This window comes from Talpa europaea (genome assembly GCF_964194135.1).
Source record: "Talpa europaea genome assembly, chromosome: 2".
Lineage (NCBI taxonomy): Eukaryota > Metazoa > Chordata > Mammalia > Eulipotyphla > Talpidae > Talpa > Talpa europaea.
In genome coordinates this window covers 35,271,683-35,298,567 of record NC_140068.1, presented here as the reverse complement: position 1 = coordinate 35,298,567, position 26,885 = coordinate 35,271,683, and the positions used below count along the sequence as shown (strand labels likewise).

General features: G+C 38.0%; 1 protein-coding gene across 5 annotated transcripts in view; it reads right to left on the bottom strand.

Moving 5' to 3' along the window:
• Positions 1 to 8,409: 8,409 nt before the first annotated feature.
• Positions 8,410 to 26,885, bottom strand: part of MCM9 (minichromosome maintenance 9 homologous recombination repair factor) — a gene marked incomplete at both ends in the record, with an annotated part of 55,149 nt that continues 36,673 nt past the window's right edge. For 2 of the 5 annotated variants that reach the window (XM_084227696.1, XM_084227697.1), the window contains 6 exons: positions 8,410 to 9,883; positions 14,004 to 14,149; positions 14,719 to 14,801; positions 15,805 to 16,008; positions 17,354 to 17,556; positions 24,566 to 24,740. In XM_084227696.1, the coding sequence (XP_084083822.1) occupies positions 8,410 to 9,883; positions 14,004 to 14,149; positions 14,719 to 14,801; positions 15,805 to 16,008; positions 17,354 to 17,556; positions 24,566 to 24,740 (2,285 nt within the window). The remainder of the gene's footprint in view (positions 9,884 to 14,003; positions 14,150 to 14,718; positions 14,802 to 15,804; positions 16,009 to 17,353; positions 17,557 to 24,565; positions 24,741 to 26,885) is intronic. The other 3 variants (XM_084227699.1, XM_084227700.1, XM_084227698.1) reach the window with 2 other exon arrangements.

The window sequence follows — 26,885 nt, the reverse complement described above, 5'->3', positions numbered from 1 at the left end:
ATTCTCAGAAGTGTGGTCCCTTGATCAGCAGCATCAATATCACTTGTAAAATTGTTAGCAACACCAATTCTTAGGCCCCAGCCAGACCTATTCAATTGAGTCTCTGGGCCTGGGAGCCAGCAACCTGTAATTTAACAAGACTTCAGGTGACTCAGATGCCCTGAAAGAATTGTGTGGAGACTGAGGGCAGCTGTGCCAGTAAGAAGTCAAAATGGGAAACTATTTTGTATCATGCTGGGTATCATTGTCAGGCTCTGTGTTCCACAGGTGTGAAAATGTTAGGCTATTTCCTTTCCCTTGTGTGTAGTAACCCAAGAAAAGCTGTGTCAGTCCCTGTGGGTTCGACTGAGGTAATCGTTGTCTTCTGAGGTCCTGGCCTTTCCTTCAGTCAGTGGACTCTGGAGGATTTCAGAAATCCTCCAGATATGATATCTCAAAAAGTTGGTTAATAAAATTCTGACATTTTATTGGCACAGCTGCTCTCGGCCTCCACATGATCCTTTCAGGGCATCTGAGTCACCTGGAAGCCTTGTTAAACTACAGTTAAACCCCAGAGTTTTAAATTGAATAGATCCAGGCTGGGGCCTGAGAATTGACATTTCTAACAGTTGAATGGGAAACCAAAGAGACAAGAGATAATAATTTTGACCTGTATGATATCAGCAAATGAGATGAGAAATTGCCATATTGTGGATATATATATATTTAAAGATTTATTTATTTATGCATACAAGAACTGGGGTACAGGCCAGAGTTGTGGGGGGTGAGAGGATTCACCAGAGACAGAGCAGGGAACAGAACAGGCAGATTGACTGAAATACACTGCTGAGGGGAGCAGCAGGTGAGACAGGAGAGGTCTGATGTGCCATGTGGATCACCTCCCTGGCTGGGGGTCGAACTTGTGCTGCAGTGGCTGCGGATAGCTTCATAGGTTGCATCTTAACCCCTTGCGCCACCAGGGAGGCACTGTGGGTATATTTTTAATAGAGATTCTTTTGGATGTCAGGTACAAAAGAAGGTAAATTCTCAAGGATGACTCTCGTTTTTGACCTCAGCATTTGGAAGGAATATAAAGTATTCAGTGTGTTAAATTAAGATGAGAACTGACAATGAGCATTGAAGGTCATTGGTGAGCTTGGTCATTGGGCTTTGTCACAGCAGCAAGGGAAAAAACTTAAATGGCGTGGACTACAAGAGGGGACCAGAATTAGAAATTGGGAACAGACAATTCCGAAAAAGTTTTGCTAAAAGGGGGAACAAAGAAAAGGGGAAGTAGGTATGTTTTGTTGTTGTTGAATTATTTTCTCAGGACAGCAGCATGAATAGTCCCCTTTTCACACTAGAAAGATGACAGGACATGCTGCAGCTCCCAGCAGAGGCTTCTGTGTCATGAGAAGGATGGGGGCATGACAAAGTGAAGAGCATCTTGGTGGGGTTTTTTTAGATTTTTTTTCTTTTTATTTAATTATGCATACAAGAACTGGGGTCTAGGCCAGAGGTGTAGGGGATGAAACTATTCACCAGAGACAGAGTGGGGAGCAGAACAGGCAGATCTTCTGAAATACACTGCTGAGGGGAACAGCCGGTGAGACAGGAGAGGTCTGTTATGCCATGTGGGTCAGCTCCCTGGCTGGGATTGAACTCAGTTCACAGTGGCTGGTGATAGCTTGATAGCGCTGTGACTTTAACCCCTGTGCCACCAGGGAGGCGCAGTGAAGAGCATCTAGTACATCATAACCCTCCCTCTCACTTTATGGATTAATATATGTAGTACAACACTATTAGAGGAACAATCTACTCCTTGACGTTTTTACAGACTCTACTACCATCGCCACACCGAAGAGACCATAGGCATCTAGAATTACTACTCCCAGCATGCCATGAGCCTGAATTCCTGATTGGGGGCACTGCCGGAGCCAGGGCAGGGGTAAGCAGCCACGTGTGGCTTATAACTGAGCACATGCATGTTCTTGCTCTCTTGCTTTTCCAGCCACACCTTGCATACGGTACTACTGGGACGGGACACATGGAAGGAGACATGTGAAGGAGAGACATGGAGACTTGGAAAGGTGACATGTGCATGAGAAACACGTGGGGATGCTGGTCCTTGGCAGAGACAATGGGAGCCATTATTTTGATGTGGAGTCTCTCCTTTGTCCCAGCTCTCTGGGACTTACCTAATCTCTCTCTTGTGGTTCCTTGTCAGAATACATTATACTTATGGCAAACTTTAAAGGCTTCTGCAACCCTGCCTTAGGCCAAGACTGGCTGGGCATTTGCCCAAAATGGAATGAGTAATTTTTAGAGTTTTGTTGATAAACTATTATTTGAAATTCTTCTCTCTCTCTCTGTATGCATGTGCACACCAATTCTATTATAAATCTATCACACTAAAAGTCTGATTCTTTTGCCTTTGTGCAAATAGTTGGCCAAATCCCATTCACCCCTAAACAGTTTGGGGTCCCTGTATATCCCTCGGTAGCACAAGAACATAACTAGTCGTGTCAACTGGGTTGTTATTTAGTATTTCTAAGCTACACTTAACCTAATTTGTAAAACAGAGATAATCTATGTATAGCATAAACTGTCATGCGGATTAAATTATTTAATACTACAGGCATTAAATTATTAAAATACTTAAAGAATAACTAGCACAGAGTAAGCGATCTACATAGATTACCTAAATATTGAACTTTTAGCCTTTATCAACAGATATTCTTTTTAATGAAGCAATAGGGGAAGAAATTGGGAAGTAGGTATTCTATAATCTAGTCTTTCACTTAAAGTATATTAAAGACATTTTAAAAAATTACTAAAATGTTTGAGCTTTTTCCTCATTTGTAAAATGGAGTATCACCCAAAATATGTTAGTTTGTGAAAAAAATCAAATGTTTTTGTGTAGTAAATGCATTTTGAAAACTTTAAGCATAAATATTATAATGGCTGATAATGTCGGTATGTTGTAGTTAAAACTTTCATTGGCATAGATAAGGTACTAAAAAACAAATTTATAAAAATTTCTGTTGCTGCAAGTTTGGTTTAAAGTTTCTTTGTAACTCAGTACATCTTAACATTTTTTGGGGGGAACTATTATAATAGCCATATAGATAATCATAACAAAATTTCATTGCTATTTTTAACCTTCTGTGAACACACTGATAGTGGGAAGAAGAGGGACTGGACAGAGTCTGGCAGATGCCTTCCCATTCAAGGAGAGATCATGTTGTACATATACTTAATTTTTTCCACCATCACAAATTCTCAGATGCAAGGTCTACAGACAAGAGGGTCACTCTGGGGATTTACTGTGCTCCAGGCAAGAGTGTCATTCCTTTCCTACACTGAGTCCCCTAAAGGTAGCAAACCAAAGGTCTTTGAGAGGTGAGATCCCTTAGAACAGCTGTATGTCCTTCATTTTAAAAAGTAGTTTAATTTATTGATCAATTTAAAATTATTCTGGACTATCTGTAATTCTAAATTATTTAGGATTAAGTAGGTCTAAAACACATAGCTATTTCTCCACTCCTTGCAATGGATCTAGTCCCCACTTTGCTGACAATTATAAAAGTTGGAAATCTGGAATATATTCAAATATATCTTTACAGATTATTCCTAAAGTGTACTTCAAGTAATATCCTTCCTATGCTCCTATCTACTTTAATTTTCCTCTAAGTATTTCTAAGAGCGACGATGCAGTTATGATGAGCCATTTGTGCACAGGAAAACGGAGGCTTGAGAACCAGGGACACGTTAAACAGCTCCCTCTATGGCCTGTAGCATAAACTGCACATTCAATACTGCCCAAGTGGTTTGTAATCCCTGAAAAACACCTAATTGCCCTCAGGTTAAGATTCACAGCTCTCCCTGGACAGAGATGATCCCAAGTGTTTTTAGAGGCCTCTCTCTGAAGTTGGTTGAATGTAGTAGAAATAGTAAGTGTTGCTAGCGTGATAGGACCTATTGCTGTGAAGGCAGAAGTGCAGTGGATTGCTCAACCACTGCCTTCCACCCCTGCTCTTGAAGACTGTCTCCTCCCACTCTCTGGGTGCTGTATTAGTACCAGAGGGCCCCTCACCTCCTCACTCCCCATTTCCTCTAAACCAAGGTGATCAGAGTCTGAATCAGTAAGATGAAGGTGGGTGTGTATCATCCGGAAAAGCGAGAGAAAAGCACAGTTGTAGCCAGGTCCCAAAGCAGATCAAAAACTTCAAGTTGCAGAAGTCTCCAGTGAGCAGTGCAGGACTGTGCAGAGGGGCAGTAAATTGGACCCCATTCACCAAGGGATGCTGCAGTGAGGAGCCATGAGGACCCAAGAGAGGGTGAGAGCACCAGGGTCATGTAAGCCTGGCTAGACTTTTGTTTCCTGTTCTTAGTAGACTCCCCGCCCTGTCCTTAGAGTAAACCTACTTTTTTTGCCGCTAGCCTCTGAGGTTTTCCTTTCTTGTTACTCAATACCTCAGAATCACCTAATCCTTGTTTTTATGGATGAGATCATTGAAGACAGTGAGGTCACATAGTTGGCTACTGATCATTTGGTTCTAAAACCCAGTCAGCCTGTTCTTTATGCTACCCAGTCTCATTTATCTACCAATGAGCTCTGAAAGTTAGATTTGAAATAATATGCAGCATTTTGACACTGTCCTTGCTTATTATGAGATCCTAAATTAAACGAGGTTTATCCCCACATAAAAATGCACCTGATAAAATGCTTGTTTTGGGGTGGTTAAACTCCTCCTTGTTTAGCTATAACATTAAGATTCCAATCAAACATAAAGAAGAGTAGCTTGAAAAGGTATTCACAAGATAAATAATTTTCAGCCTAATTCTTGGTGAGATCAGGTCCAGCATGAATGTTGCATTTTGTTCTTGGACTATATACTGGACAGGAGTATTTACATAGACACATTAACAATTTGGTTAAGCCTAATTTAACATTTCTGCCTTCCTCACTTTTACCAGTATTCCCTTTAGATGCATTCTTAAACCTTTAAGGAAGGAGGAAGTGGGGGAATTGATCAAACTGCATAGAGAGCAGTTACCACCACTTCCTGTGTGCGTGGATATTCCTGGGTGGGGGGACATGTGTAAGATGGGTCACAGCCAGCAAGCCCCCTACTTGCAGTGAGCACAAATATGAGCCAGGAGCCTTCTTTTCTTGCTCTCTCTCTCTTTATTTTTTTTAACACTAAGGAATATGCACTGGCCTAGACTTCTACATTGTGAGCTTGCTAGTTTGGAAATAGGTTCCCTGATAAGAGGATAAAGTAAACCTGGTTCTGGGTAGTCCCCTTGATCCAGACTTTCAGGGTGGTACATTTCTGACCCACCAAATGCTGTAAAAGTAAATCCTAGGGATCTTCCTTGTGAATGACCTAATAAGATTTTCTCTAGAATTGGTTTTCCACTCCTTTAACTAGTTAGGCAGGAGGCTTAGCACTTGGGGAGGGCACAGAAATAAAGTATGATAAATTCATAAAGAGCATGTCAGTTTGTTAGAATGAAAATTTGTCACCCAAGAATGGATCGCTATTATTAAAGTTTTAGTATACCTTCAGAATAAGCTTAAAGTTTGTATAAATTAAGTCAAAAAGTTAAAGACAGAATAATATACTTGTTTTACCTATTATTTCTAAGAAAAAACAAAAATATCAATAAAATCCCAATGAAAATTTAAGTATCATATGTACTCAATTCTTTTATATAATTATAATGCTGGTTTAGTCCTTTCACAAAATAAGAGGTAGCTTTTATTGTTTCTAAGTAGTTTTACAGTATTAAAATATTTTCAAGGAGTCTATTGGCCTGAAATAAAAACATTCAGAATTAAATGTATTTTTTACACTTTCCTTTATTAAGCAGAAATACGATTTTCAAACTGTACATATTTTTCCCATGATACCTATGTGCTTCTTTGGCACACATCTTAAAGACCATATGAGAGAAAGTCTTAGTTGTCATGAAATCACATAGGGTAAGAAAAGTAGAATGCAGTAGAATAAAATGTGACCTCAGGACATTAAACATTCATCAGCTCTGAAGTTACCACAGGGGACCCAACAAAAGTGGTAGTACTTCTGCCCACGGCTGATTCCCCTGTGCACCTCTGAGACCCCAAGTTTGGTCTCTAATACCACTGGCCTCCAAAGGAAATGTTTAAAGGAACCAGTATCAGATAGGTGCTATTATGTTTTGGGACAGGAAAACAATCAAGATGGGATTGGAACGTCCTATTGTTTTCAGATAGCATGGATAATTTAGACATGTTAGTCCTCAAAGGACACTGGCATTGATATAATATCACTTCTTAGTTACCAACACAAAAGCCCATAGATTCTGAGCATCACAATAGGCTGGGCCAGTTTTTTTAATAAGGGCAATGTTTATATTGAGAATTTCACTTCTTCTAGTCATGTTGTAATATTTACATATATGTTAATTTCTGTCTGGGTTAGCATAGAAAAATAAACACATGGAACTTGTAAAGTTGACCAAATGATCCTCACAGAGGAGACTAAAATAAGAACACAGTGGATTTACTCGCAAAAACAATGGATGTCTGGTGACTACAAATTAAGACCACATAGAAGGTGGCACAGATGGTCATACATAATAACTAACGAAGACAATTCAACACTATATTTTAAAATATGAATTACTCAGTATCCCAGAGATAACTAGTTAACTACAAAAATGCAGTAATCTCTCATTACTAAGAAACGGAAGCTCTAGAATCAGTATTTCCAATAAGGTGATGAAAACAGATCATAATATTACTGCCAGCTATGCCAAGTTTATATATCATTTCTGCAAAAATACCAAGTTTCAAAAACAAAATTCTATGAGAAAGGGATTTAGTTTACCATGACAAAGGTCAGCTTAATGCTGTGACTCAGGTTTGAATTACCCTACTCTGTACAACCATACCATCCAGACCAGGTTCAATGTTACATAATCTAGATTCTTTCCTTTTTCTTAGATTTAGCAATAATACTGAAACCCAGGAAAGTACTAGTTGGACAGATTAGGAATATTTCAAGTTAAGCATTCCTACTACATCAGAAAATTAAGTTCAAAAATAATTAAGAAATTGCTTAATCCACAGTCTTGATGTTTTACAATTGGTTTAAGTGAATGTATAATAATGTTTTATAATCATTGCTTGTATATATATTTTATTAGCTGCTTAAGATGTCTGAAGATTACAAAGGACTCATCCATACTAAATTTGAACTCACAGTTTAAAATTTTTCAGAAAATTAAATTAGTAAATTTTGGAATTAATATTAAACTGCTCAAGAAAAAATGGGATTCCTAAATTTTTTTCTGTATTAAATTTAATGACGTGAATATTAAAGTATATATAATTTTGAATACTTTTGTCCAAAAGTCCCTCAGACAGTTAAAGAATCAATCAATTATTATTTCTCAAATTTATACTTTCGAAGAGAAAGACTCTACTTATGGAATTCTAACAACCCTTGCTAGAACACAAAGGAAAAAATAATTTTAAAAACGCTTAAGAAAGACAAGTTTGAGTTGTCTATTCCTACTAAATATAGTCATTTACTTGGTTTTAAAGACAAATGAGTCATACCAATTCATTTGTTTGGTTTTCAGACAAATGAGTCATAATTTAGTAAGAGTCACATTTCTATATTAACCACATGGGTAGATGCCATATTATGATTGAGGCTGCTTACTGCACACTGTCTTTCTATGCAACCACAGGACTTAGGTTCTGTTTGAAGGTAGGTCCCTGAGAAATAAAAGAATCTAAAGTACCCCATGTTGGCTTGAGAAAGAAAGGAAAACCCAAAAGATCAGTACTCCAGAAAGCTACTATTTGGCCATGTGCCAGATCTTTAGGAATACCATGGAACTGTCAAGCTGTCTCTCAAGGAAAGAAAAGCATTAGTCATGGGAATCAATTTTTAAAAATTATTAGAAAGATAACATGATTTTGGCAATCACAATAATATTCACCATACTCAGTAAACCTTGGGAGGGAAAAAAAAAAAACAAAAACATAGTTCATCTGCTTTGTTAGTGTTATGAGCACTATCTTCCTGAATTTGCTATGGAGTGAATGAGAGATTGGGTTTAGGGAAGATCCTTCACCTTAAAAATAAATCAAACTGAAACCGGAACATCTTTGGGAGGATAAGCACTCCATTTGCAAAATTAAGCACAATGTCAGTTAATTTGATTCAAGTGTTGTTATCACACCAAAGTAAACTGATTATACAATTTAAGTGACAAAGATAAAGCTGAGATTACAAAGCCTGATGAGGGAGTTGGCATTCAGAATGGTGCTCGCCCATTGTCTGCCCATTATAAATACCAGGTGGATCCTGAGAAGGTGCTCTGTTGAGTTGGTAAGTTGAAATTTGACCAGAAGGTTTTTCATGATTAAGGTTTTTTTCTCATTTCTTCATCCCAATCAAAGTCTAATGCTTCTTCATCTAGTTCTGCTAAAGCGAAGAGAGAGTTTTTTGAAAGAATCGATTTCTCAGTGAAGCCCTCCAGCTGAAAACTTTTCCTTTTACTGCCAAGCACTGAAGCTGTGATTGCAGGAGAAGGGCTAGGACCTCTCGTACCCCAGTTCTTACTTTCAGGAGGAGGAGGGGATTCTGATTTGGATTCAGAGGAAGAAGTAAAAGAGAAGTTTGCCAATTTGGCTAATGTGCCAGCATGAACCTTACTGCTTTTATTATTGCATGAAACCTCTTCTTTCCTGTCTCTTTCACAAGAAAGATGAAAATGCCCAGTCTTGTTGCCAAGCTCTACACTTGGCTGAATAACTCTCTTTTCAGGGGCACATTCTCTCTTCTCTCTTGGTCCATCTTTCTCCCATATTTGCTGTGATGCCTCCTTTGTCTTCCTCTGCAGCTTATCTGAGCTTCTGTTTCCTGAGATAGGGGTCAGTTTTTCTGGGTCATTCTCAGGCAGGGCTGCTTCTTTTCCCATTCTATGTTGGGAAATCTTAGGCCTCTGAACTATTATTTCAGTTGTGCCAGGAGTCACAGAGCTAGAGTCTTCAGGAGAGTGGATCAGTTTTGACTTCTGTTTGAAAGTAAATTTTGACAGTTTGGCCACAGGAGGAACTGGCCTATCAACACTCTTAAGTTCAGGCTCTTCCACCTGAATGAGGGGTTTGTGTCTCTTCCTTTTGGGAGTTTCCAGGGTGTTGTCTGGATTTTGTAAAGGAATGGACTGAGGAGGAGAAGGGCGAGTGGGCATGGGCACCCCGGTGGACTTTCTGCACAACTCCTGGGCCCTCCCCTTGCGCAGTTTGTGCAGTTTCCTGGGGACATGATAAGTCAGTAGTGAGTCTGGCTCATCAGCAGATACTGCTGCTTCAGAAATTATTGCTGCCTTTTCTGCCTTCTTACCCTCAATATTGTCTGCCCTCAAAGGAGTCTCTGTCCTTCCTGGTGCTGGAATCTGTCCAGTTTCCAACTGGTTTCTTTGGCCTGGCTTATTCCTTTCCTTACCCTGAGATTTGTTGCTGGAGATTTTCAAAGCCATTTTTTTCTCAGTTGTTTTGGGACCAGGAGACACATGAACAGTGTTGTTAGGTTCCATCTGATGAGTTGCCATGGAGTCAAACCAGTCCAAACTGTCATCTCTACTATTTTTGTGCTCAGCTGAATGTTTTCCACTTGATGTATTAGGTCCCAGATGGGATGGGGGGCTGTGTTGGGGGCTTCCCTTAGGAGTGCCTCCAGTGGGGGAGGCATGTATGCTGCAGTTCAATTCTTTTTGTGTTGAAGTTCTGAAATTGCGTTCTCCCCCTGGATCATTTCTCAAGAATCCTGGAGTAGATTCTGCCTCCCCAGTCCATGATAGGGATTGGGATCGGTATGCACTCTGATTTTGTAACCTGTAGCAGAGATAAAGAGAACATGCATTGAAGGGAAGAGAATTTGCTTTAACCTTTATATCTCCTTAGTCTCTGAGATGTCATCTAAAAGTTTTAGTCCAACATAAATCCAAGTTAATACCAAATATGGTCTCTTATAGAACAGAAAGAAGAAATTATCCTTTTTTCATCAGTATAGAATTTAAGTGCTCTGACAATCATTGTAATTTAACCTAAAACTGTAGTAAAATTAATAGAATAGCAGGTTTGTCTACATTTTTAGATCTCTCTGAAGTTCATTTAATTCATTTAAGATTGTTGTAAGTCAGGGTAAAATCCTCAGTCTTATCTCTCATGTTAAATGTTCAACTGCAAGACAGATTTGTAGCTCTCTGCACAGTAGTTGACTGCTGGTCAAGAAAGTGGTTCTGGTAGTTGGGTTGCCAATTTGCAGATCAGAACCAAAGAGAAAGACCAGAGATGATGATTTCTCACAGCTCTTTACCTAATTGAAGTACTAACTCTTAGTGCATCTAAAAAGTCACCTTCCTCAAGGGTGGAAAGACAGATTCTTCTATAGTAGCTGTACTGGTACTCCCTCTGCCCTTCCCCTCCAGCGTTCAGATTCATGGCCATCATCCCCCTCATGGCCCCCATCCCCTCTTGCCCCCTAATCCCCTCACCCCACCCCACCACCCAGGTGACTGTGACACCTTTCCTGCAAAGTCCAGTAACATGTTAACATGTGTTCTGGGCAGCAATTCTTCATTGAGTTGGACGTACTGCCCTTCCCAGAATGAAGGATCTGATCAGTGATGTTCATTTCAAATCTTGGGCATATAAGAAACAGAAATAATTAGAAAGTCCTTCATAACAACTTAGAAACACCTTTTCAATATAAGGGGCAATATGACCCCACTTCCATATTGCTTCCTTTCAGATTTAGACCCTTTACCAAGTCTGAAAAGGAAGTACACCAGAAAGCAGAGAAGTGAATTATTCTGAAACATGAGTGTAATCATGGAAAAGGGAAGGATGTATTAAATGAGTTTTAAATTTGAACATATTTAAATAAATTGAAATTTTAATGGTAGCTTTCTTTGAGAAATAAGATTATGATTTCTTTCTTATTAATTTATTACACCAAAACAGCAAGTCCACATTCGGTGAAGTCACAAATTAAAAAAAAAATAGCTTTCAGAATTACTACTACTTAGTAACTGAAGTCAGTTACTCATAGTTGTTAAAGGTCTATAACAACGTCCCTATCCTTTAAGGCAGTTGGATAATGTAAGTCTACTATTTTAGTCTAATCCTGCTTTGTGAATTAAATTCTCCACTATCTAAAATGTCTACAGTTTTATTCCACCTTCCTAAAAGACAGCATCTTTGCCTCTCTTTGGAGGTGGGTAGAATGGCCACCAGTTGAGGCAAACTATTACTTGTAAAGTATTTCCCTGAAGAAAATGTAATAAAAATATAAATAGCTACATTATTATATTTTTATTTTTATTATTCGAGTTTTATTATTACTATGTGATCTCCTTGAGGGACAGAGAACACTCTCCTAAGGAATAAAAACCCACATGCTATTGGGGCTTTCTCACTTGGTAAGCTAAGCTTTAGATTGTGTCTTGAAGGTAATTCACTTCCTCCTGCAGGGCACCAGGTTTTGTTGCTGTGAGGGTCAGCACTGGAACACAGCTTGCATGAGCAAAGAAACACCAGGAAGAACATCTTAAGGCAGAGTCCTATCTTTCAGATCATTGCCTATTCTGTTTTTCTTCTTTCCTTTGAGGAGGGACTTTTGAATTTTTTAAAGTGCAATTGTTATTTTTCTATTACATAACACGAATGCTGAGCTTCACATTGCTCCCTTCCCTGAATCCAGTACATGTCAGTTTATGGTCAATATGTCAAAATGAGCAGCCTCTCCAAAAGCCTGGCCCAGCCCACAGCAGGCCTGAAAAGGATTGGCAGTATCAAACTATAAAAGAATCAAAGAAATAGCTTTGATCTTAACACTATGCTCTGGATCATTAAAAAGCCAGGAGACCAAAAGAAAAGGGAGTGACTTTATAAAGAGTATAGGTTTACTGTGGTCTGGCACCTGAGTACTAGCAGGACAAAGGCAATCCTAATACTTCCCTAGTAAGGTTGAGCTCAAGTTTTATAAATTAGAAAGAGAATGCTGCTGGGAGAAAGGACTGGATATGACAGAAATGAGGAAAAAAATTCCAAGGTTTACTCAATAGTCAACAATCCCAATGTGGGCCTCAAATTCTTCTACAGTCATTCCATCTCCACATGCGGTTCATTCCCTGGACCCCAGCTCGAGATCAACACCCATGACCAGGTTCAGGTCAATCATTAAGCCACACACACTAGTCAAGGAGACACCCCAATTGAAAAACTTGCCATTTCTGACTCATGTTTCATAGGTACAGATTCAAAGTATAGATTTTAGGAAACTCATGTGTTCAGTGAAAATGTGAATACCAAAATTCAGGTAGAATTCCTTAAGAATCCATGCTCTGACCAATGCAGATGACACTTTCCTTCTCATCTGGCATTTTAATGTCACATATGAAATGACATTAACCAAAATAAGTCATTAGAAAGGTGTTTTGAAACCTTGTTCTGCCATTCCTGAGTTATTACCCTGTAGGACAAAAAATAGATTTTTCCTCAAGATAAAATACATCATTCTCACTGGGGCTTTAGCCTACTGAACATGTAACTTTTTGAAAGTTATGAACTTGAGAATAGAGGGAAGGAAAAACATTATGCTGAAGGTGGGGGGGGGGGGGAGGTCAGACCTGCTGCAAATGAGGCAGAAGGGCCCTCCCAGGTTAAAGTTAGTGCCACTGTCTCTAGTTCAGTAACTTTCTAGTGACTAGCAAGTTAGGTTCTCTGAAACCAATCTGGGCTTCTGTCTTCTACCTGTGACTTCCTTACACCAGAGTTACATAATGACTAATGAGAAAATATTTATTACACTTGGGAGAAAACTTTGAAATGGAGTAAAATTAAGACAGTAATAGAGACTATAATTCTTTATGTAAACCCCCTTGCATGAGCTTCTAGTGAAGAAAATTGATAAAATCATGTTATTACAATATTTTGTTATCTGGGTCTGGCCTGGAATAGATCACTATCCCTGAGTCCAATTTCCTGTTTCTAAGCAGAAATCCCAATTGCCTCTCTGAGTAGCACTGCTCTGCTTCTTATATTGAGTCAAAGACAGAGAAAAGGAAGAAGTGATAGTAGTAAAAAAGAACTCTTGATTCCATGACAACTATGCATCTTGGGGGTGAAATGTGGTAGCCTAGTTTAGTGCATCTCATGTAATCAGAACTCAGTGGCATAAATTTATGATGTATATGATATTATACTATGTTACAGTAAAAATTTGAAATATAAATTTATATAACTTATTACTTATAGTAAAGGACCAGACATATGTTCTTATCCAAACTAGGAGGAAATGCAGCTGTGGGGGGTGGTCTCCAAAGATGGCCACTAGCAATCCCCCGGCCCCATATGTCTATGTCACTTATCTCATCAAGAAGTGGTATCTATTTGCCTTTCTCTCACATGTGGACTGACCTTGAGACTTGTTGTGACTTATATACTGTGGCGGGAGTGATGCTGCACTAATTCCAGGCCCAGCCCATAAGCAGCCTGGAAGCTTGCACTGTTGTTCTAATGGAGCCCTAGGCTAGCCTGTCAGAATTCTGACCAGCATATGGTAGAGAGAGGCCAGCCATCCCCCAACCGTTTATGCTATCCCAGAGAAGGCATCACACATGGGATAGAAGGCATCTTGGATATGCCAATTCAATTGCAAATGCAAATGTATAAGTGACCCTAGCTGATACAATGAAGAGTGAAGATAAGTCATCTTAAGATGACTTATCAATTTTTGACTCCCAGAAAAGTCAGTACTAAAATACTTGGGTGGTTTTTGTTTTTTTTTAAGCCATTGAGTTTGGGGATAGCTGATTATACAGCAATAGATAACAGAAATAACCCCTAACAAGATAGTACAGATAGATTTTACACTTAATTTATACTCCCTTCATCTTACAAAACACCAAAGATTTTCCATTCTATTTCTTTCTTGGTTTTCTTTTCTTGCCTTTCAAGTCTTGTTAGCTCTTCATTCAAGAGGTTGGTCAGCTCCAGCTTTTCCAGAATAAGTTCACACTGTCTTTGGTACTGCTCCAGAGGATTTTCTGGAAAGGAAGTGTGGAGTGCATTCACACCTCCTAGCAGTGCACCTCCCTGAAGGGGGAGAAAATAGAAAATATGAGGAAACGTCATCAGGACAGCTTATAGAGGAAGCACACACTAAGGGACCACTGTTCCAGATGGCTAAAGACCAGCCCTCCACACTCCCATTCTGATCCCATCTTGGGGATCAGAATCACCTGGGAGCCTTTTTGAAATTTCAGTAGTTCTCTCCCCCAGTTCTTGGTGAAGCACTGCTCTAAGAAGCTATATTGTGAGGGACCATGAGCATCCCTCAGGTATGTTGAGGAGGAAAATGATTGAGACTCACTAGTTTACACTGACACTGTAGCAAAAGCAATGCTACTGATGCAGAGAATGTTTCCATGACAATTTTTCCTCATTCATTCATTTTATTTAATTTTTTATTGATGGAACATTGGTTTACAACATAGTCAGACTTCTAGTTTCCCCCTTTCTTTTAAATGGTTTCCCTTGGATATTTTCCCAGGAATTAGTAGACATAGAACATGATCATTTTTATAACTCCTGATGTACTATAAATTGTTTTCTTTTAATGCTTGTAGTTAGGAATCAAATATTAGGAACAAAATACCCCTTACCTGCATTGAAGATTCCATTACTGACACCACTGTAATAGCATCTTCCAGAGTCACAGTGTCACGAAACATCAGGCGAGCATGAGCTAAGGAAATAAGAGGTATTTGAAATTATGAAGACAGAGATTTTTAAGTAAGTATTTGAGGTGTAAATGTAATATTCTACCTGATTCTCCCTCCCTTGGGAAAAATGGATGAGTTACTAATAAATATTTTAATATAACAAGTACAAAAGTCTAGTTCAACTAGCTTTTAGATTGTTTCTCTTATAATAGGCCTTATAAAACATAGCCCATGGCAAGTCTATATTATTTACATGTAAAATTACTCTGGGCTCCAGTAAAGAAAGCATATTTGATAGCCAACAACTTTTAACCTTCATTTTCCAGTCTATTATAAAAATACACAAGTTTAAAACTCATTTTCTCATCTCTGGTGCGAGTTTTTCAAAACAACTAAATCTGCAAGCCTGAGTTGAGTATTTTTTGCTCTCTTATTAAGTATAAATCTTTGAATAAATGAAGTCCATATTAAAAATGATGGACTTTTTAATAAATCATGTATTATGTCATCATAATATTCATGTGAATTTTTTTGGAATAATGTAAACAAGGGCTAAATGTAAAAGCCATCATTAGAAAAGTCTTACACACGTCAGATGTATGCATGCATGTAAGTCTCACATACAGAACAGCTAAGGCATGGCAATGTTAACTAGTGTTGCTATGTTAGTGGTGGGTTGGGATATAGTAAATAATCCAAACAAGGCAGTATCCTTCCCTAAATGCTAATAGGCTGACATTGAGAAACAAAACAATAGCAAGATATTCTAAAAGAATGATGTTTTAAGTTATAGGAGGTCCTGAGATATCACAAAGATTTCTCTTAATGACACCATATTCCACTCAACACCCACGATCTGTCCCCAGAGGAGAGGCGGTGTCATAGCTCAGTCTTGACTTTTTAAGTGACTGTGAGCACCTCTGGGTAGGGATTATTTTTCCTCATCTTTGAAGTCATGGTGCCAAGCCTCATGCAAGGCACATATTGGGCATCTAATGAAAGCATTGTTTGTTGAATCAAATAAACCTTCTGCTAATCGGATCAAGCTTTCCAACAGGCGGATGGTTGTGCGGGCAGCATTCCGAGAATCACTCTGCCTTTGCATCTGATAGTAGCGAAGAAGAACTTGATTTCCCACGTCAGATAACTTGGGCTGCAGATTCCTAATGAGGCAGAAGTAGGTTTTCATCTTTTCCATGCTCCAGAGCTTCTCTGATTTGCTTGGGTAACCTGTATATACCAGGTGTTGGTTGAGTCAGTAATTCTAACAACAGGCAAACAACTCATTTTAATTTGCGTGTTTTCAAACCTCCCTCCTTTTTCCTGTATAATGGGGAACAAGAGGCCTGCCATTTCTTGGAGATTTTGCCTAGTGAACTGACATATTAGACTTTTTCTTGGACTCCTTGTTGGAAGAATTATACCCACATAACATTATCTGACTGACCAGACCATGCTCAGGTGTTGGTCTGCAGCATGAGTGCTTATTTTCCCACTCCAGAAAAACCCTGGTCCAGTTGTATCTGCACATGTAGCTTTATTGAAGTACATGGTTAGTTCTAGCCATGAAAAGATATATGAACTTCTCATCAGTAAGGAATGACTATAGACCCCACTAAATATCCAATAATCAATAAAATTATTTTATTAATTTAAACTAATTGTTTTCCATTAAAAATAATATGCACTTCTTAAAAATTATATAATAGAAGACATGCTTGAAGTAAAAGGTAAATGACCCTTACCCCCACATTATATTTGTCAACAGATATCTGGTGCTTCTCTTAAGAAAACACTGTCACACTGAAGAAAACAATAGCTTAACCTCTGAAAACTAGAGTTACGATTCATCAGAGTAATTTATTTATTTTGATTTTATTGTTTTCATTGTGATATAAATGACATTTAACATTGTACTAGTTTTAGTAAAATTTAAATATTTGACATATATATAGTGAAACTCTCTCCACAATAAGTTCGGTTAACATCCATTATCACACATTTTACAATTTTTCTTGTGATGAGAACTTTAAGATCTACTCTGTAAGCAACTTTCAAATACACAATAGTATTGAATAGTCACCATACTGTATATTACATCCCTAGGACTAATTAAAGAAAACCTTCACATTTTTATGGCCATTAAAATTTAGACTTGTCTCTTTATGGCATATAGTTCTATGGTACTTTGGTGTTAAAATTATTCAAAATAATTCTGGTCTCCCCTGTAATATAAGCAGTGATTAAGTAAATCTTACTGAGAGGCCCATATTTAGAGATTTATTTCCTAATTCTGTCCAATTTTCTTTGTATAGAGTGGTATGTGGTAACCGTATACCATAAGGTAGATCCCTTTCAACACAAAAGACATACTTACAACCACATCTCATTAATGGCAGGCAGAGAAAGGGCTGCTTCCTGCTGCTCATCAGCCTGTGATAACTAAGCAGTGGCTTCTCTCACTGCTCTTTGTCTAAGACTCTGTATATTGACTGTTAGGAAAGTGTACCCTGTGTATTTATGGTATAGTCCTCAAAGAGAACTTCATCTGAGTGTATCGTCTGTTTCCACATACCTTTATTTTCTAAGATGAAGGAGGAAATGACACGATCCCAGTCTTCATTCTTGGTATCAAGCAAAACCAGTATTAGGTCAAATCGACTTAAGAGTGGGCTGCCAAGGGCAATGTTCACTGACACGGACTCATGAGGGTCATACTGGCCTTTGGGATTAGTTGCTGCAAGGATGGTGGTCCTTGTGTTTAGCTTGCACACGAGGCTGCCCAAATAGAGGGTAAAAGTTACTGACCATTGAGATTCAAATACAAAGATTAAACTTGTGAATAAACAAAGGCTGTTTGTGTAAAAGACAATGTAGAATGATACAAGTAGGTATCGCAGACACCACTTTCAAAGTGCATTTACACTAGTCTATCTTGAAAAAAAAGTACTTTTCTTCAAGTTCAATAAATACTTCTTATGTTCCTACTATGAGGAGACCCCTCTGCTGGTTGCTAGGAGGTATACAAAATTTAACAAAATACAGATACTAACCTTTAGAAGCTAACTGTAGTGGTAGGATGAGGCAGAATACAGTAAATTCTAGAAATAATCAAGTTCTCAGAAAAAGTGGAGGAGAATAAGATTTAAATTTATCTATGTAGATTGAAAGAGACGATCAGAAAAACATTAGAAAGTAGCTTTTGAGCTAAACCCTCATGACCTCTGGACTTTTTTAAATGAAGCGATACAAATTTATGAAGGGGAAAAAAAGATGACTTTGCAGAATGGTTAGTGGTTGAAGCAAAAACTTTGTGTGCTTATTTTTTTTTTTTTAAGTGAAAGAAACAAATGGAGTGGGGAGAGAAAGGAAATCAGGAAACATAAGTATTGACTGGCATCACATTTTTGAGGAACTACTACAGAGGGAAGACTGAAGACATGGGCATAGTGGTTGCGGAAGGACCATGAATGGGACTCATGGAGGAAAGCAGTGCAGAGGTCCAAGATGAGGCACATAAGTCCCAAATAGAGCAGTAGCAGGACAGGCATGACTGTGACATAACTTAAAGATCATTTTTAAAATTATTAATCATGAGAATGTTCTCAAAATAATATAGCTTATTCATTGACAATCATGTCAAACTTTTTCTCTATAAATTTGTCTGCTCTTCACTAGAGGACCTTTTTAATTACAGTGCAGGTCTGCCTCTCAGCAGTCACAATCCTGTGATATCACGAAACATGTGCTACATTTGTTAATCCCTAATCTATTTCTATTTGGCTCTAGCAATTACCTCATGCCCTAAAGACAGAAAAAGTTTGATTATCTTTACTTGTGGCAAGTGGCACAAGATGACACTTATTATTGAAAAGAAAGACAAGGCACTTTGACAGAAAAATAAACCCCCCTTTAAAAAAATTACTGAAGGGAAAAATTCTGAACAGTCTACCTCATAATTTATGTGCCAAAATGGCCTTGTAAAAAGGCAAGTGTTTAGAACTCTGAATCCAGTTTGTTGTAAAAACAATGTAAAAAAATAGTTCCTAACTAATCTCATGAAAGCATATTTAATGAAGTGAAGCTGTTTGCATTTTCATAAAAACAGAAACCTGCTATAATATTGACAATGAAACAAAACACAATCACACTGGGCCTCCCCGGTGGCGCAGCGGTTGAGCGCTCGGTTGCGAAGCTGCCCGCAACCTCTGCGGTGCCGGTTCGATCCCCGGCTGCTCCCCGGCCTCCGGAGGAGGGTCCCACGTGGCGCGCAGATCTCTCCTGCCGCCCGCTGCTCCCCTCAGCAGGGTACCTCGGTCCTTCTGCCTGCTCTGCTCCCCGCTCTGGCTCTGGTGAATTCTCTCACCCTCCCGCGCTTCTGACTGTACCCAGTGCATGTATAAACAAAACAAACAAACAAAATAAATAAATAAAGCATGCCTCTATATATAAAAAAATAAATAAATAAAATAAAATAAAAAAAACAAAACACAATCACATATAAAATAATAATAAAAAAATTGGGCCTCCCTGGTGGTGCAAGAGGTTAAATCTCAGAACTATGAAGCTATCAGCAACCACTGCCGATACAAGTTAGATCCTGGACAGGGAGCTGACCCACATGGTGCAGCAGACCTCTTCTGTCTCACCCACTGCTGCTCCCTTTAGCAGTGTATTTCAGTATATCCGCCTGTTCTGATCCTCTCTCTCTCTCTCTCTCTCTCTCTCTCTGACGCGCACACACACACACACACCACCCCCCTGCACCACTGGCCTACACCCCAGTTCTTTTATACATAAATAAATAAAAATAAATCTTCAAAAATAATAATTAAAAAATTATTCTCAATGCAAGGTAAAACTGATATTGTTCCTACCCTCTCTCTGAACAGTAAATATTTGTAAACCACTTCCTGTGTGCAGAGACCTGAACTGAGAATTCAAAAAGGTAAAACTGCTGCTCTCTGTCTTCAATTCCTTTGCAATAAAACTGCTGGAGGATGGGGAGGCTCAAGACAGTGCTTGCCTGAGAGTATGTGTGCAATGGATGCTGGAATCAGGATCAGGTTTACTATTAGCAAAGAGGAACTTCTGAGGAGACTCCTGGATCTCTCTGTAATATATGAAATCTTAAAGTTATACATAATGGATGGGATTTCTTTTTGGGGTGATGAAAATGTTCAGGAATTAGACAGTGGTGGTAGTTTTATGACTCTACGAATATCCCCAAAATCATGAAACTGTATACTTTGAATGACACAGGTGAACTATATCTCAAAGTTTTCATGAGAAAAAGTCACAGGAAAAAATCAAAATAAATGTTTGGAAAATAACAATGGTCTTTGGTTCCCTAAGTTTCTCCCAGGAGAATACAGAATGGGAAGCTCAGTACCCTGGTTCACATATTGCCACGGAAGATAATGGCTAACACTCCTAGAGTGTTGAGTTGAGTTGAGATGCAAAGAACAATGGGAAAAGGAGTTATCTCAGAACCAGGGTTTAATCATAAAACTTCCCTTAACAATACTTGTCCATGAACAGATCAATTACAAGCAAGGAAACTGAAACACTAATAAAGAGTCTTCCAAAAAAAACAGAGAGGACCAGATGGTTTTACCATACCTTCTATGAGGAACTAGTATCTTTTATCGTGGGTGATTATGAATAAAGCTGTTATAAGCATTATCTTGTAAATGAATGCTTCCTCCATTGAATTATCTTGGCATCATTCTTGAAAATCAACTGGACTTGTATCCTCTATTCCGTTATGTTGATCCTTACACTGATGCTATAACACCTAAAGTACTATAGCTTTATAGAAAATCTTGGGATAAAATACTCTAAATTTTTCTTTTTCAAAATTGCTTTGGCTATTCTAGTTCTTGCGTCTTTCCAGATGAAATTTTAAATCAATTTATTAATTTTTGCAAAAAGGCCTATTGGGATTTTTGTTGAAATTGATTCCTATTGATTTTATAGGTTGTTTTGGGGAAAAGTTACATCTTAAAAATAGTAGGTGTTCTCATTTATGACACCTGATAAAGTTCTGCATTTACTTAGGGTCTTTTTAATTTCTCTTCATCAATGCTTTATAATTTTTAGTCTAAATATCTAGAACATATTTTGCTAGATTTATCACTAAATTTCATGTTTTAGGATGCCATTATAAAATTGTGTATTTTACTTCGATTTTCAATTTTTCATTGCTAGCATACAGAAAAACAATTTTTATATATCAACCTTGCATTCCATGCCCTTTTAAAATTAATTTATTAGTTTTAATATCTTTTTCACTGATATTTTTTGAGACTTTTTCCACAGATGGCTATGCCATATGAAATAAATACAGCTTTAATTCTCTTATAATTTATATGTCTTTTCTTTTTCTTGTCTCACTAAACAGACTAAGATTTCCATCCTTGACCAGAAGTGATAACACAACATCCTTGATGAGCTTCCAATCTAACTTGAAAAACAGTCGATCTTTCACCACTAAATTATGAGTACTTCTTGTAGGTTTTTCATAGATGCCATTAAAACAATTGGAAGGACTTCTAATTTGCTAAGAATTTTTATCGGGCCTCTCCGGTGGCGCAGCGGTTGAGCGCTGGGTTGCGAGGCTGCCCGTGGCCTCTGCGACGCCGGTTCGATCCCCGGCTGCTCCCCGGCCACCCAAGGAGGGTCCCACATGGCGCGTGGACCTCTCCTGCCGCCAGCTGCTCCCCTCAGCAGTGTGCTTCGGTCCTTCTGCCTGCTTTGCTCCCCGCTCTGGCTCTGGTGAATTCTCTCACCCTCCCGTGCTTGTATAAATAAATAAATACCCAGTGCTTATATAAATAAATAAATAAATAAATAAATAAATCTTTAAAAAAAAAAGAATTTTTATCATAAGTGAGTATCTATTTTTGTCTAATACTTTTTCTTCATCTACTGGGATAAGTTTTTGCTCTTTCATTCTGTTAATATTGTGATATACATTGATACTCAAATGTTATACCAACTTTGCATTGCTAGGACAAGCAACACTTGGTTATAATATATAATACTTTTTATATACTGCTGAATTTGATTTACTAAAATATTGATAAGAATTTTCACATCTATGTTCATGGGGGAATAACTGTCTATAGTTTCATTTCCCTGTAATGTCTCTGGATGTTTCCAAGGGATATCTTCCCATCCTTTTAACTTATGACTTTGAATTTAAAGTCAGTTTCTTGAAGATAACATTTAATTGGGTCTTGCTTTTCTATCTAATCTAACCTCTGCCTTTTAATTGTTTACATGATTTATTTTTAGCAGGATTATCGATATGGTTAAACTTAAATTTAGCATCTTACTAACTGTATTCTATCTGTCCCATCTGTTTCCTTTCTTTCCCTCTTCCTGCTTACTTTGCACTATATTTCAAGACTCCATTTTATCTCCACAAGTGGCTTATAAGTTATACTGTTACAGGGCAGCCCCGATATAAAACGGGTTGCCTGACTGAGTCCTCACCCACACGCATAAAAGGGATTTGATACCCTGCCGCAGGTACACACAAAAGATTAATAAAAGATTTATTCAAAAGGGAAGGGGAAAATAGGAAATGTACAACTTAGGGAGAAAAGTGGGAGATAAAGTCTTAAATGTGTCCTACCGGATCTGCCGATCTGGAATCCCAAATGGCACTCTGAGAGCTGGCGGTGAGCCAAGAGCCGTGAAGCCAAGAGGCAAGAGCAAGAGAGACCCCAAGGTCCACGTGTCTGGTTTTTATACCAAACCTGGCTGCTTAACTCCACCCTCAGGTCCCAGCAACCTTCCCTTTGGTGGTGATGGGATTTGTAGTTCCCAGTATCTTGATGGCTTTGGTCTGGAGTGGGGGTGGAGTCCACAAAACCTGTATGGAATTAGCTCAGGACATCCTTTTCCCCTAACAATACCTCTTTTATTTTTTAGTGATTGTCTTAGCATTTACATTTTAACTGATTACAATCTGCCTTCAAATACTATCTGATGACTTCGCATGCAGTGTCAGGTCACTGGTGTCTATCAAGCCATCCTAGGTGATCTGGGTATTGGCATTGTTGTTGCTACCTTGGTGTTCCACAGACTTCAAATTCTTTCAGTATTGAGCTGTGATCATCTGTGTTTAGTGTGAGGGTTGTCATACAGAGCTAGAAGATTATCTTTATGACTTCTGCTCTACCATCAGTTTTCAGTAGTCACTATATAATATATAATATATAATATATATATATACACATACACACATACACACACGCACCATAGCAGGGGTTCTCTTTCCATCCTCCTGTGCCTTACCAGCAGCAGACTGCTGCTGTTTGTTATTAAACTAGGCTTGTTTTTGGAGCCAGGGTAGTTTCTGGTCTCCTGTTCTTAAAAACCATGTGCCTGGTGTTGGAGGGGACAGGTTGGAAAGCAGCACCACCCTGTGTCTATAGAGGAGGTTTTCTGTCTGTCCCAATGGTAGCAACCTGCAGCTTTGTATGGCTTCAGGATTCTGCACCAGAGTATTTTCTGCCCCCCTCTGAAGGGGAAGATGGCTTTTGCTAAGCTACTTCTAAAAACAGAATGTTTTTTGCTTCTTGGAGGAATATTCTCTAAACTCCTCCTGAGGCAAAAGGGTTTTGTTTGTTTTGGTTTTTTGCTCTGCCCTAGGGATAAGAGGATTTGATGCTCTGCACTCAGAGCTTTAAGGCTTTTGCTTTGGATGATATGTGTCTGGTGAAGCAGGCAGGGTTTGTACTTATTTCCCAGCAGCAATTGCCTCTCAAGCCTGGACTGGGGAGGGTCTTTCTGGTTTCTATTGTGCCCAGTCTTTCCTGTGAGCATTTGGTGAAGAACCTTCATGAAGGGTTTGCAAGTGAAAATTTCCATGTGTTCAGCACTCTCAGTTATTCTAAATTGATATGCTACTCCATACTTAGACTGTAGGGAATTTAAAAATTTTTAGTTATTTCTTATTTGTTTCTATGGTAACTACCTCTTCCTCTCATGCTGTCAAAGGTGAACAGTTTGTGCCTCATCTCTCCTTGGAGGGGCTGGTTATACTTAGGAATTGACTTTCCTTGTTTTTCTTCTAAATTCAGCTCTGTACTAACTTCCAAGAAACTTATGAGGGTTATCTGGATTTTCCCCTTTAGGACAGGGGTAACATGCTGTACAGTTTTCTTAATCCTCAGTGGAAGAAGAACTTAAATTTATATTTTGTATGACTATTTTACATTTCATTAAAAAATAACATTGCATTTTATAAAAATACTGTGATGGATTGAAAAGAATGGCTCGACTAGTCCTTTACCACAAATAGTGTGACAAGCACTGTTCTAATGCATAAAATAGTTAATAGTTATGATAAGATGGTTCAACCTATGCCATAAGTGAACTGCTTAACTGTAAGAACATTTCTTTTGGAACTTATGACATACTTTTGATAACACAAAGGGGTCATACTAATTCACACCTAGCAGAAGGTAAGGCAGTAGAAGTGGTTAATAAAACACTTTACTTTCAAAGATTTATTCTGTAGCCTATCATATAGCACTGCTAATTTTCTCTCCTTCTAAAATAGATTGACAGCATTTGTCCCAGTCTTCCCTTTCTTTTTCCCAACAACTCATTTTTATTTTCATGGGAAAACTAATGTCTTGAAGGGTGATAATTTATAAGCTCAGAGAAGACCAAATATACCTTACAGTTCAATAAGGTTCACATATTTCCATAATCATATTATTAACTGATTTCACTTTTCCCACATATTTTAAAGAAGAGAAATTCTTACCCAGCCTTAGCAACACTTATGGTTTGCTGCTCCATTGCTTCATGGATACTGGTTCTATCATGTTCTTTGAGGCTGTTAAACTCATCGATACAGCAAAGGCCTGCATCTGCAAGTACTAATGCTCCAGCCTCCAAATTCCATTCTCCTGAGTCTTTTACAGCAGTTACTGTCAGACCTAAGGAGAAAAGCATGTTGTGTCAGCAACCTATGCCAGTAGATATAATAGTACAATGGTGAAAATGAAAAATTTGCTCATAATCATAATGAGGGAGAGATTCCCTTCATATGTCTTATTTGATTTTGAATCATCCTTTACATATCAATTAATAAAGCAGAGTGGTCAAAGGCAAAGATTTTAGTGTCACCTAAACTTGGATTTGAATCCTGGATCTGTCATTCTGGCCATCATATTGTAGGCAAGTTTGCTAATGCATCCAGGTCTCACTTTACTCATCTACTAAAGGGCTAACAATGGCAAATACTTTATCAATTCTTGGCTATTACAATAGTATATAATTTACGTTCTTTAAAAGGTGTGTGATACACAGTAACTACTTATAATAACTATTGATAAAAATTGACAATCCTCAGGCTAGATTGACTAGGATTAAAAAAAGAGAGACACAAATTACACATATCAGAAATGAAAGAGAGATCACCATATACCCTACAGATGTTAAACTAATAAGAAGTAAATAAAATGAATAACTCTATGCCCTAACTTTGATAACGTAGATGAAATGGTCAAATTCTTTGAAATATCAGATTGACATGGTTTTTCTAAAAAGGATAGATAACTTATACAATCCTATATCTGTTTTGAAAATTGACCTGTAACACAGAAATTAGTGGGTTGAGATGAATGTGCCGAATGCTACCAAAAATTTATGGAGTAGTACCAATAATACACAAAATTTTCCAAAAAATGGATAATCAGGGAACACTTTCCAATTATTTAGTGAAGCCAGTTTTATCATGATACCAAAACAGGTAAGGATGTATTAAAAGAAAAATACAGACTAGAATCCCTCATAAATCCAGATGCCAAATCCTCAGAAAACACAAGCAAATCAAACAATAATTAAGAGTGATAACCAGTAATAACCAAGTGGGGTTTATCTTGGAAATGCAAAGTTAATTTAACATTTAAATATTAATCAACATAATTCACCGAAACAATAAGCTAAGGAAGAAAAAAGCAACCAACCACTTGGATAAAGAAAAAACACCTAAATAACTTCAACAATCATTCATAATAAAAAAAGTATCATAAAACTAGAAATAGTTTTGAAAAAGGGGGCATGTGCAAAAGGCCTACAGCTAAGCATACTTCATGATTAAAGATTCAATGCTTACACCAACCCACTCTAACCCCCCAGATCAGAACAGAGCAAGATTTGCTCTTATTCAAAGCCATACTGGCGATTGTAGCCAGTAAAACAAAGCAAGGAAACAAAATGAAATACACAGATTGAAAAGGAAAAAAATAAACCATTTATATTTGCCCCAATCTCAGAAAAGCTACTAGAATTAATGTTTGTGAGTATAGCAATGTTACAGATGCAAATCAACATACAGAAATCTATTTCTAGAGATTAGCAACTGCAGTTTAAAAGTGCAGTTTATGGGGACCTCCTTGGTGGCCGAGCACAATTCACTGCTAGAGCCTGAGTCAGATCCCCAGCCAGGGAGCTAACCCACATATAGTGCATCAGACCTCTCCTGTCTCACCCGCTGCTCCTCTTAGCAGTGTATTTCACTAGATCTGCCTGTTTTGTTCCCCATTCTGTCTCTGGTGAATCTTCTCATCCTCTGCACCTCTGGTCTACACCCTAGTTCTTCCACGCAAAAATAAATTAAAAAAAATAAATAAATAAAATAAATAAATAAATAAAAATACAGTTTATAATAATAGCACCAGGAAGTATGGCATATTTGGGTATAAATCTCAAAAAATATGTGTAAGATCTGTGAGTAAAAACTACAAAAATACTGGTAAAAGAAATCAAAGATGACTAATCAAATCAAGACAAATCCCATGTCATTTCATTTTATAGGAATTAACAAGGTGACTGTAAAATATATAAAAAGAAATAAAATATAAGAATCAAGCCAAAAAGCAAAATAAGAGGTCTCATATAATCTGATTTCCAGATTTACTAAGAAAGCTACATTAATCAATTCAGTGTAGTACTGGAGAAAGGAAACACACAGAACAAAATAAAATGGAATCCCAAATTAGACTCCCACACATATGTGGTCATGTGTTTTATTGTTTTTTGTAATGCAAAAGCAATTCCATGAAGAAAGGATAAACTAT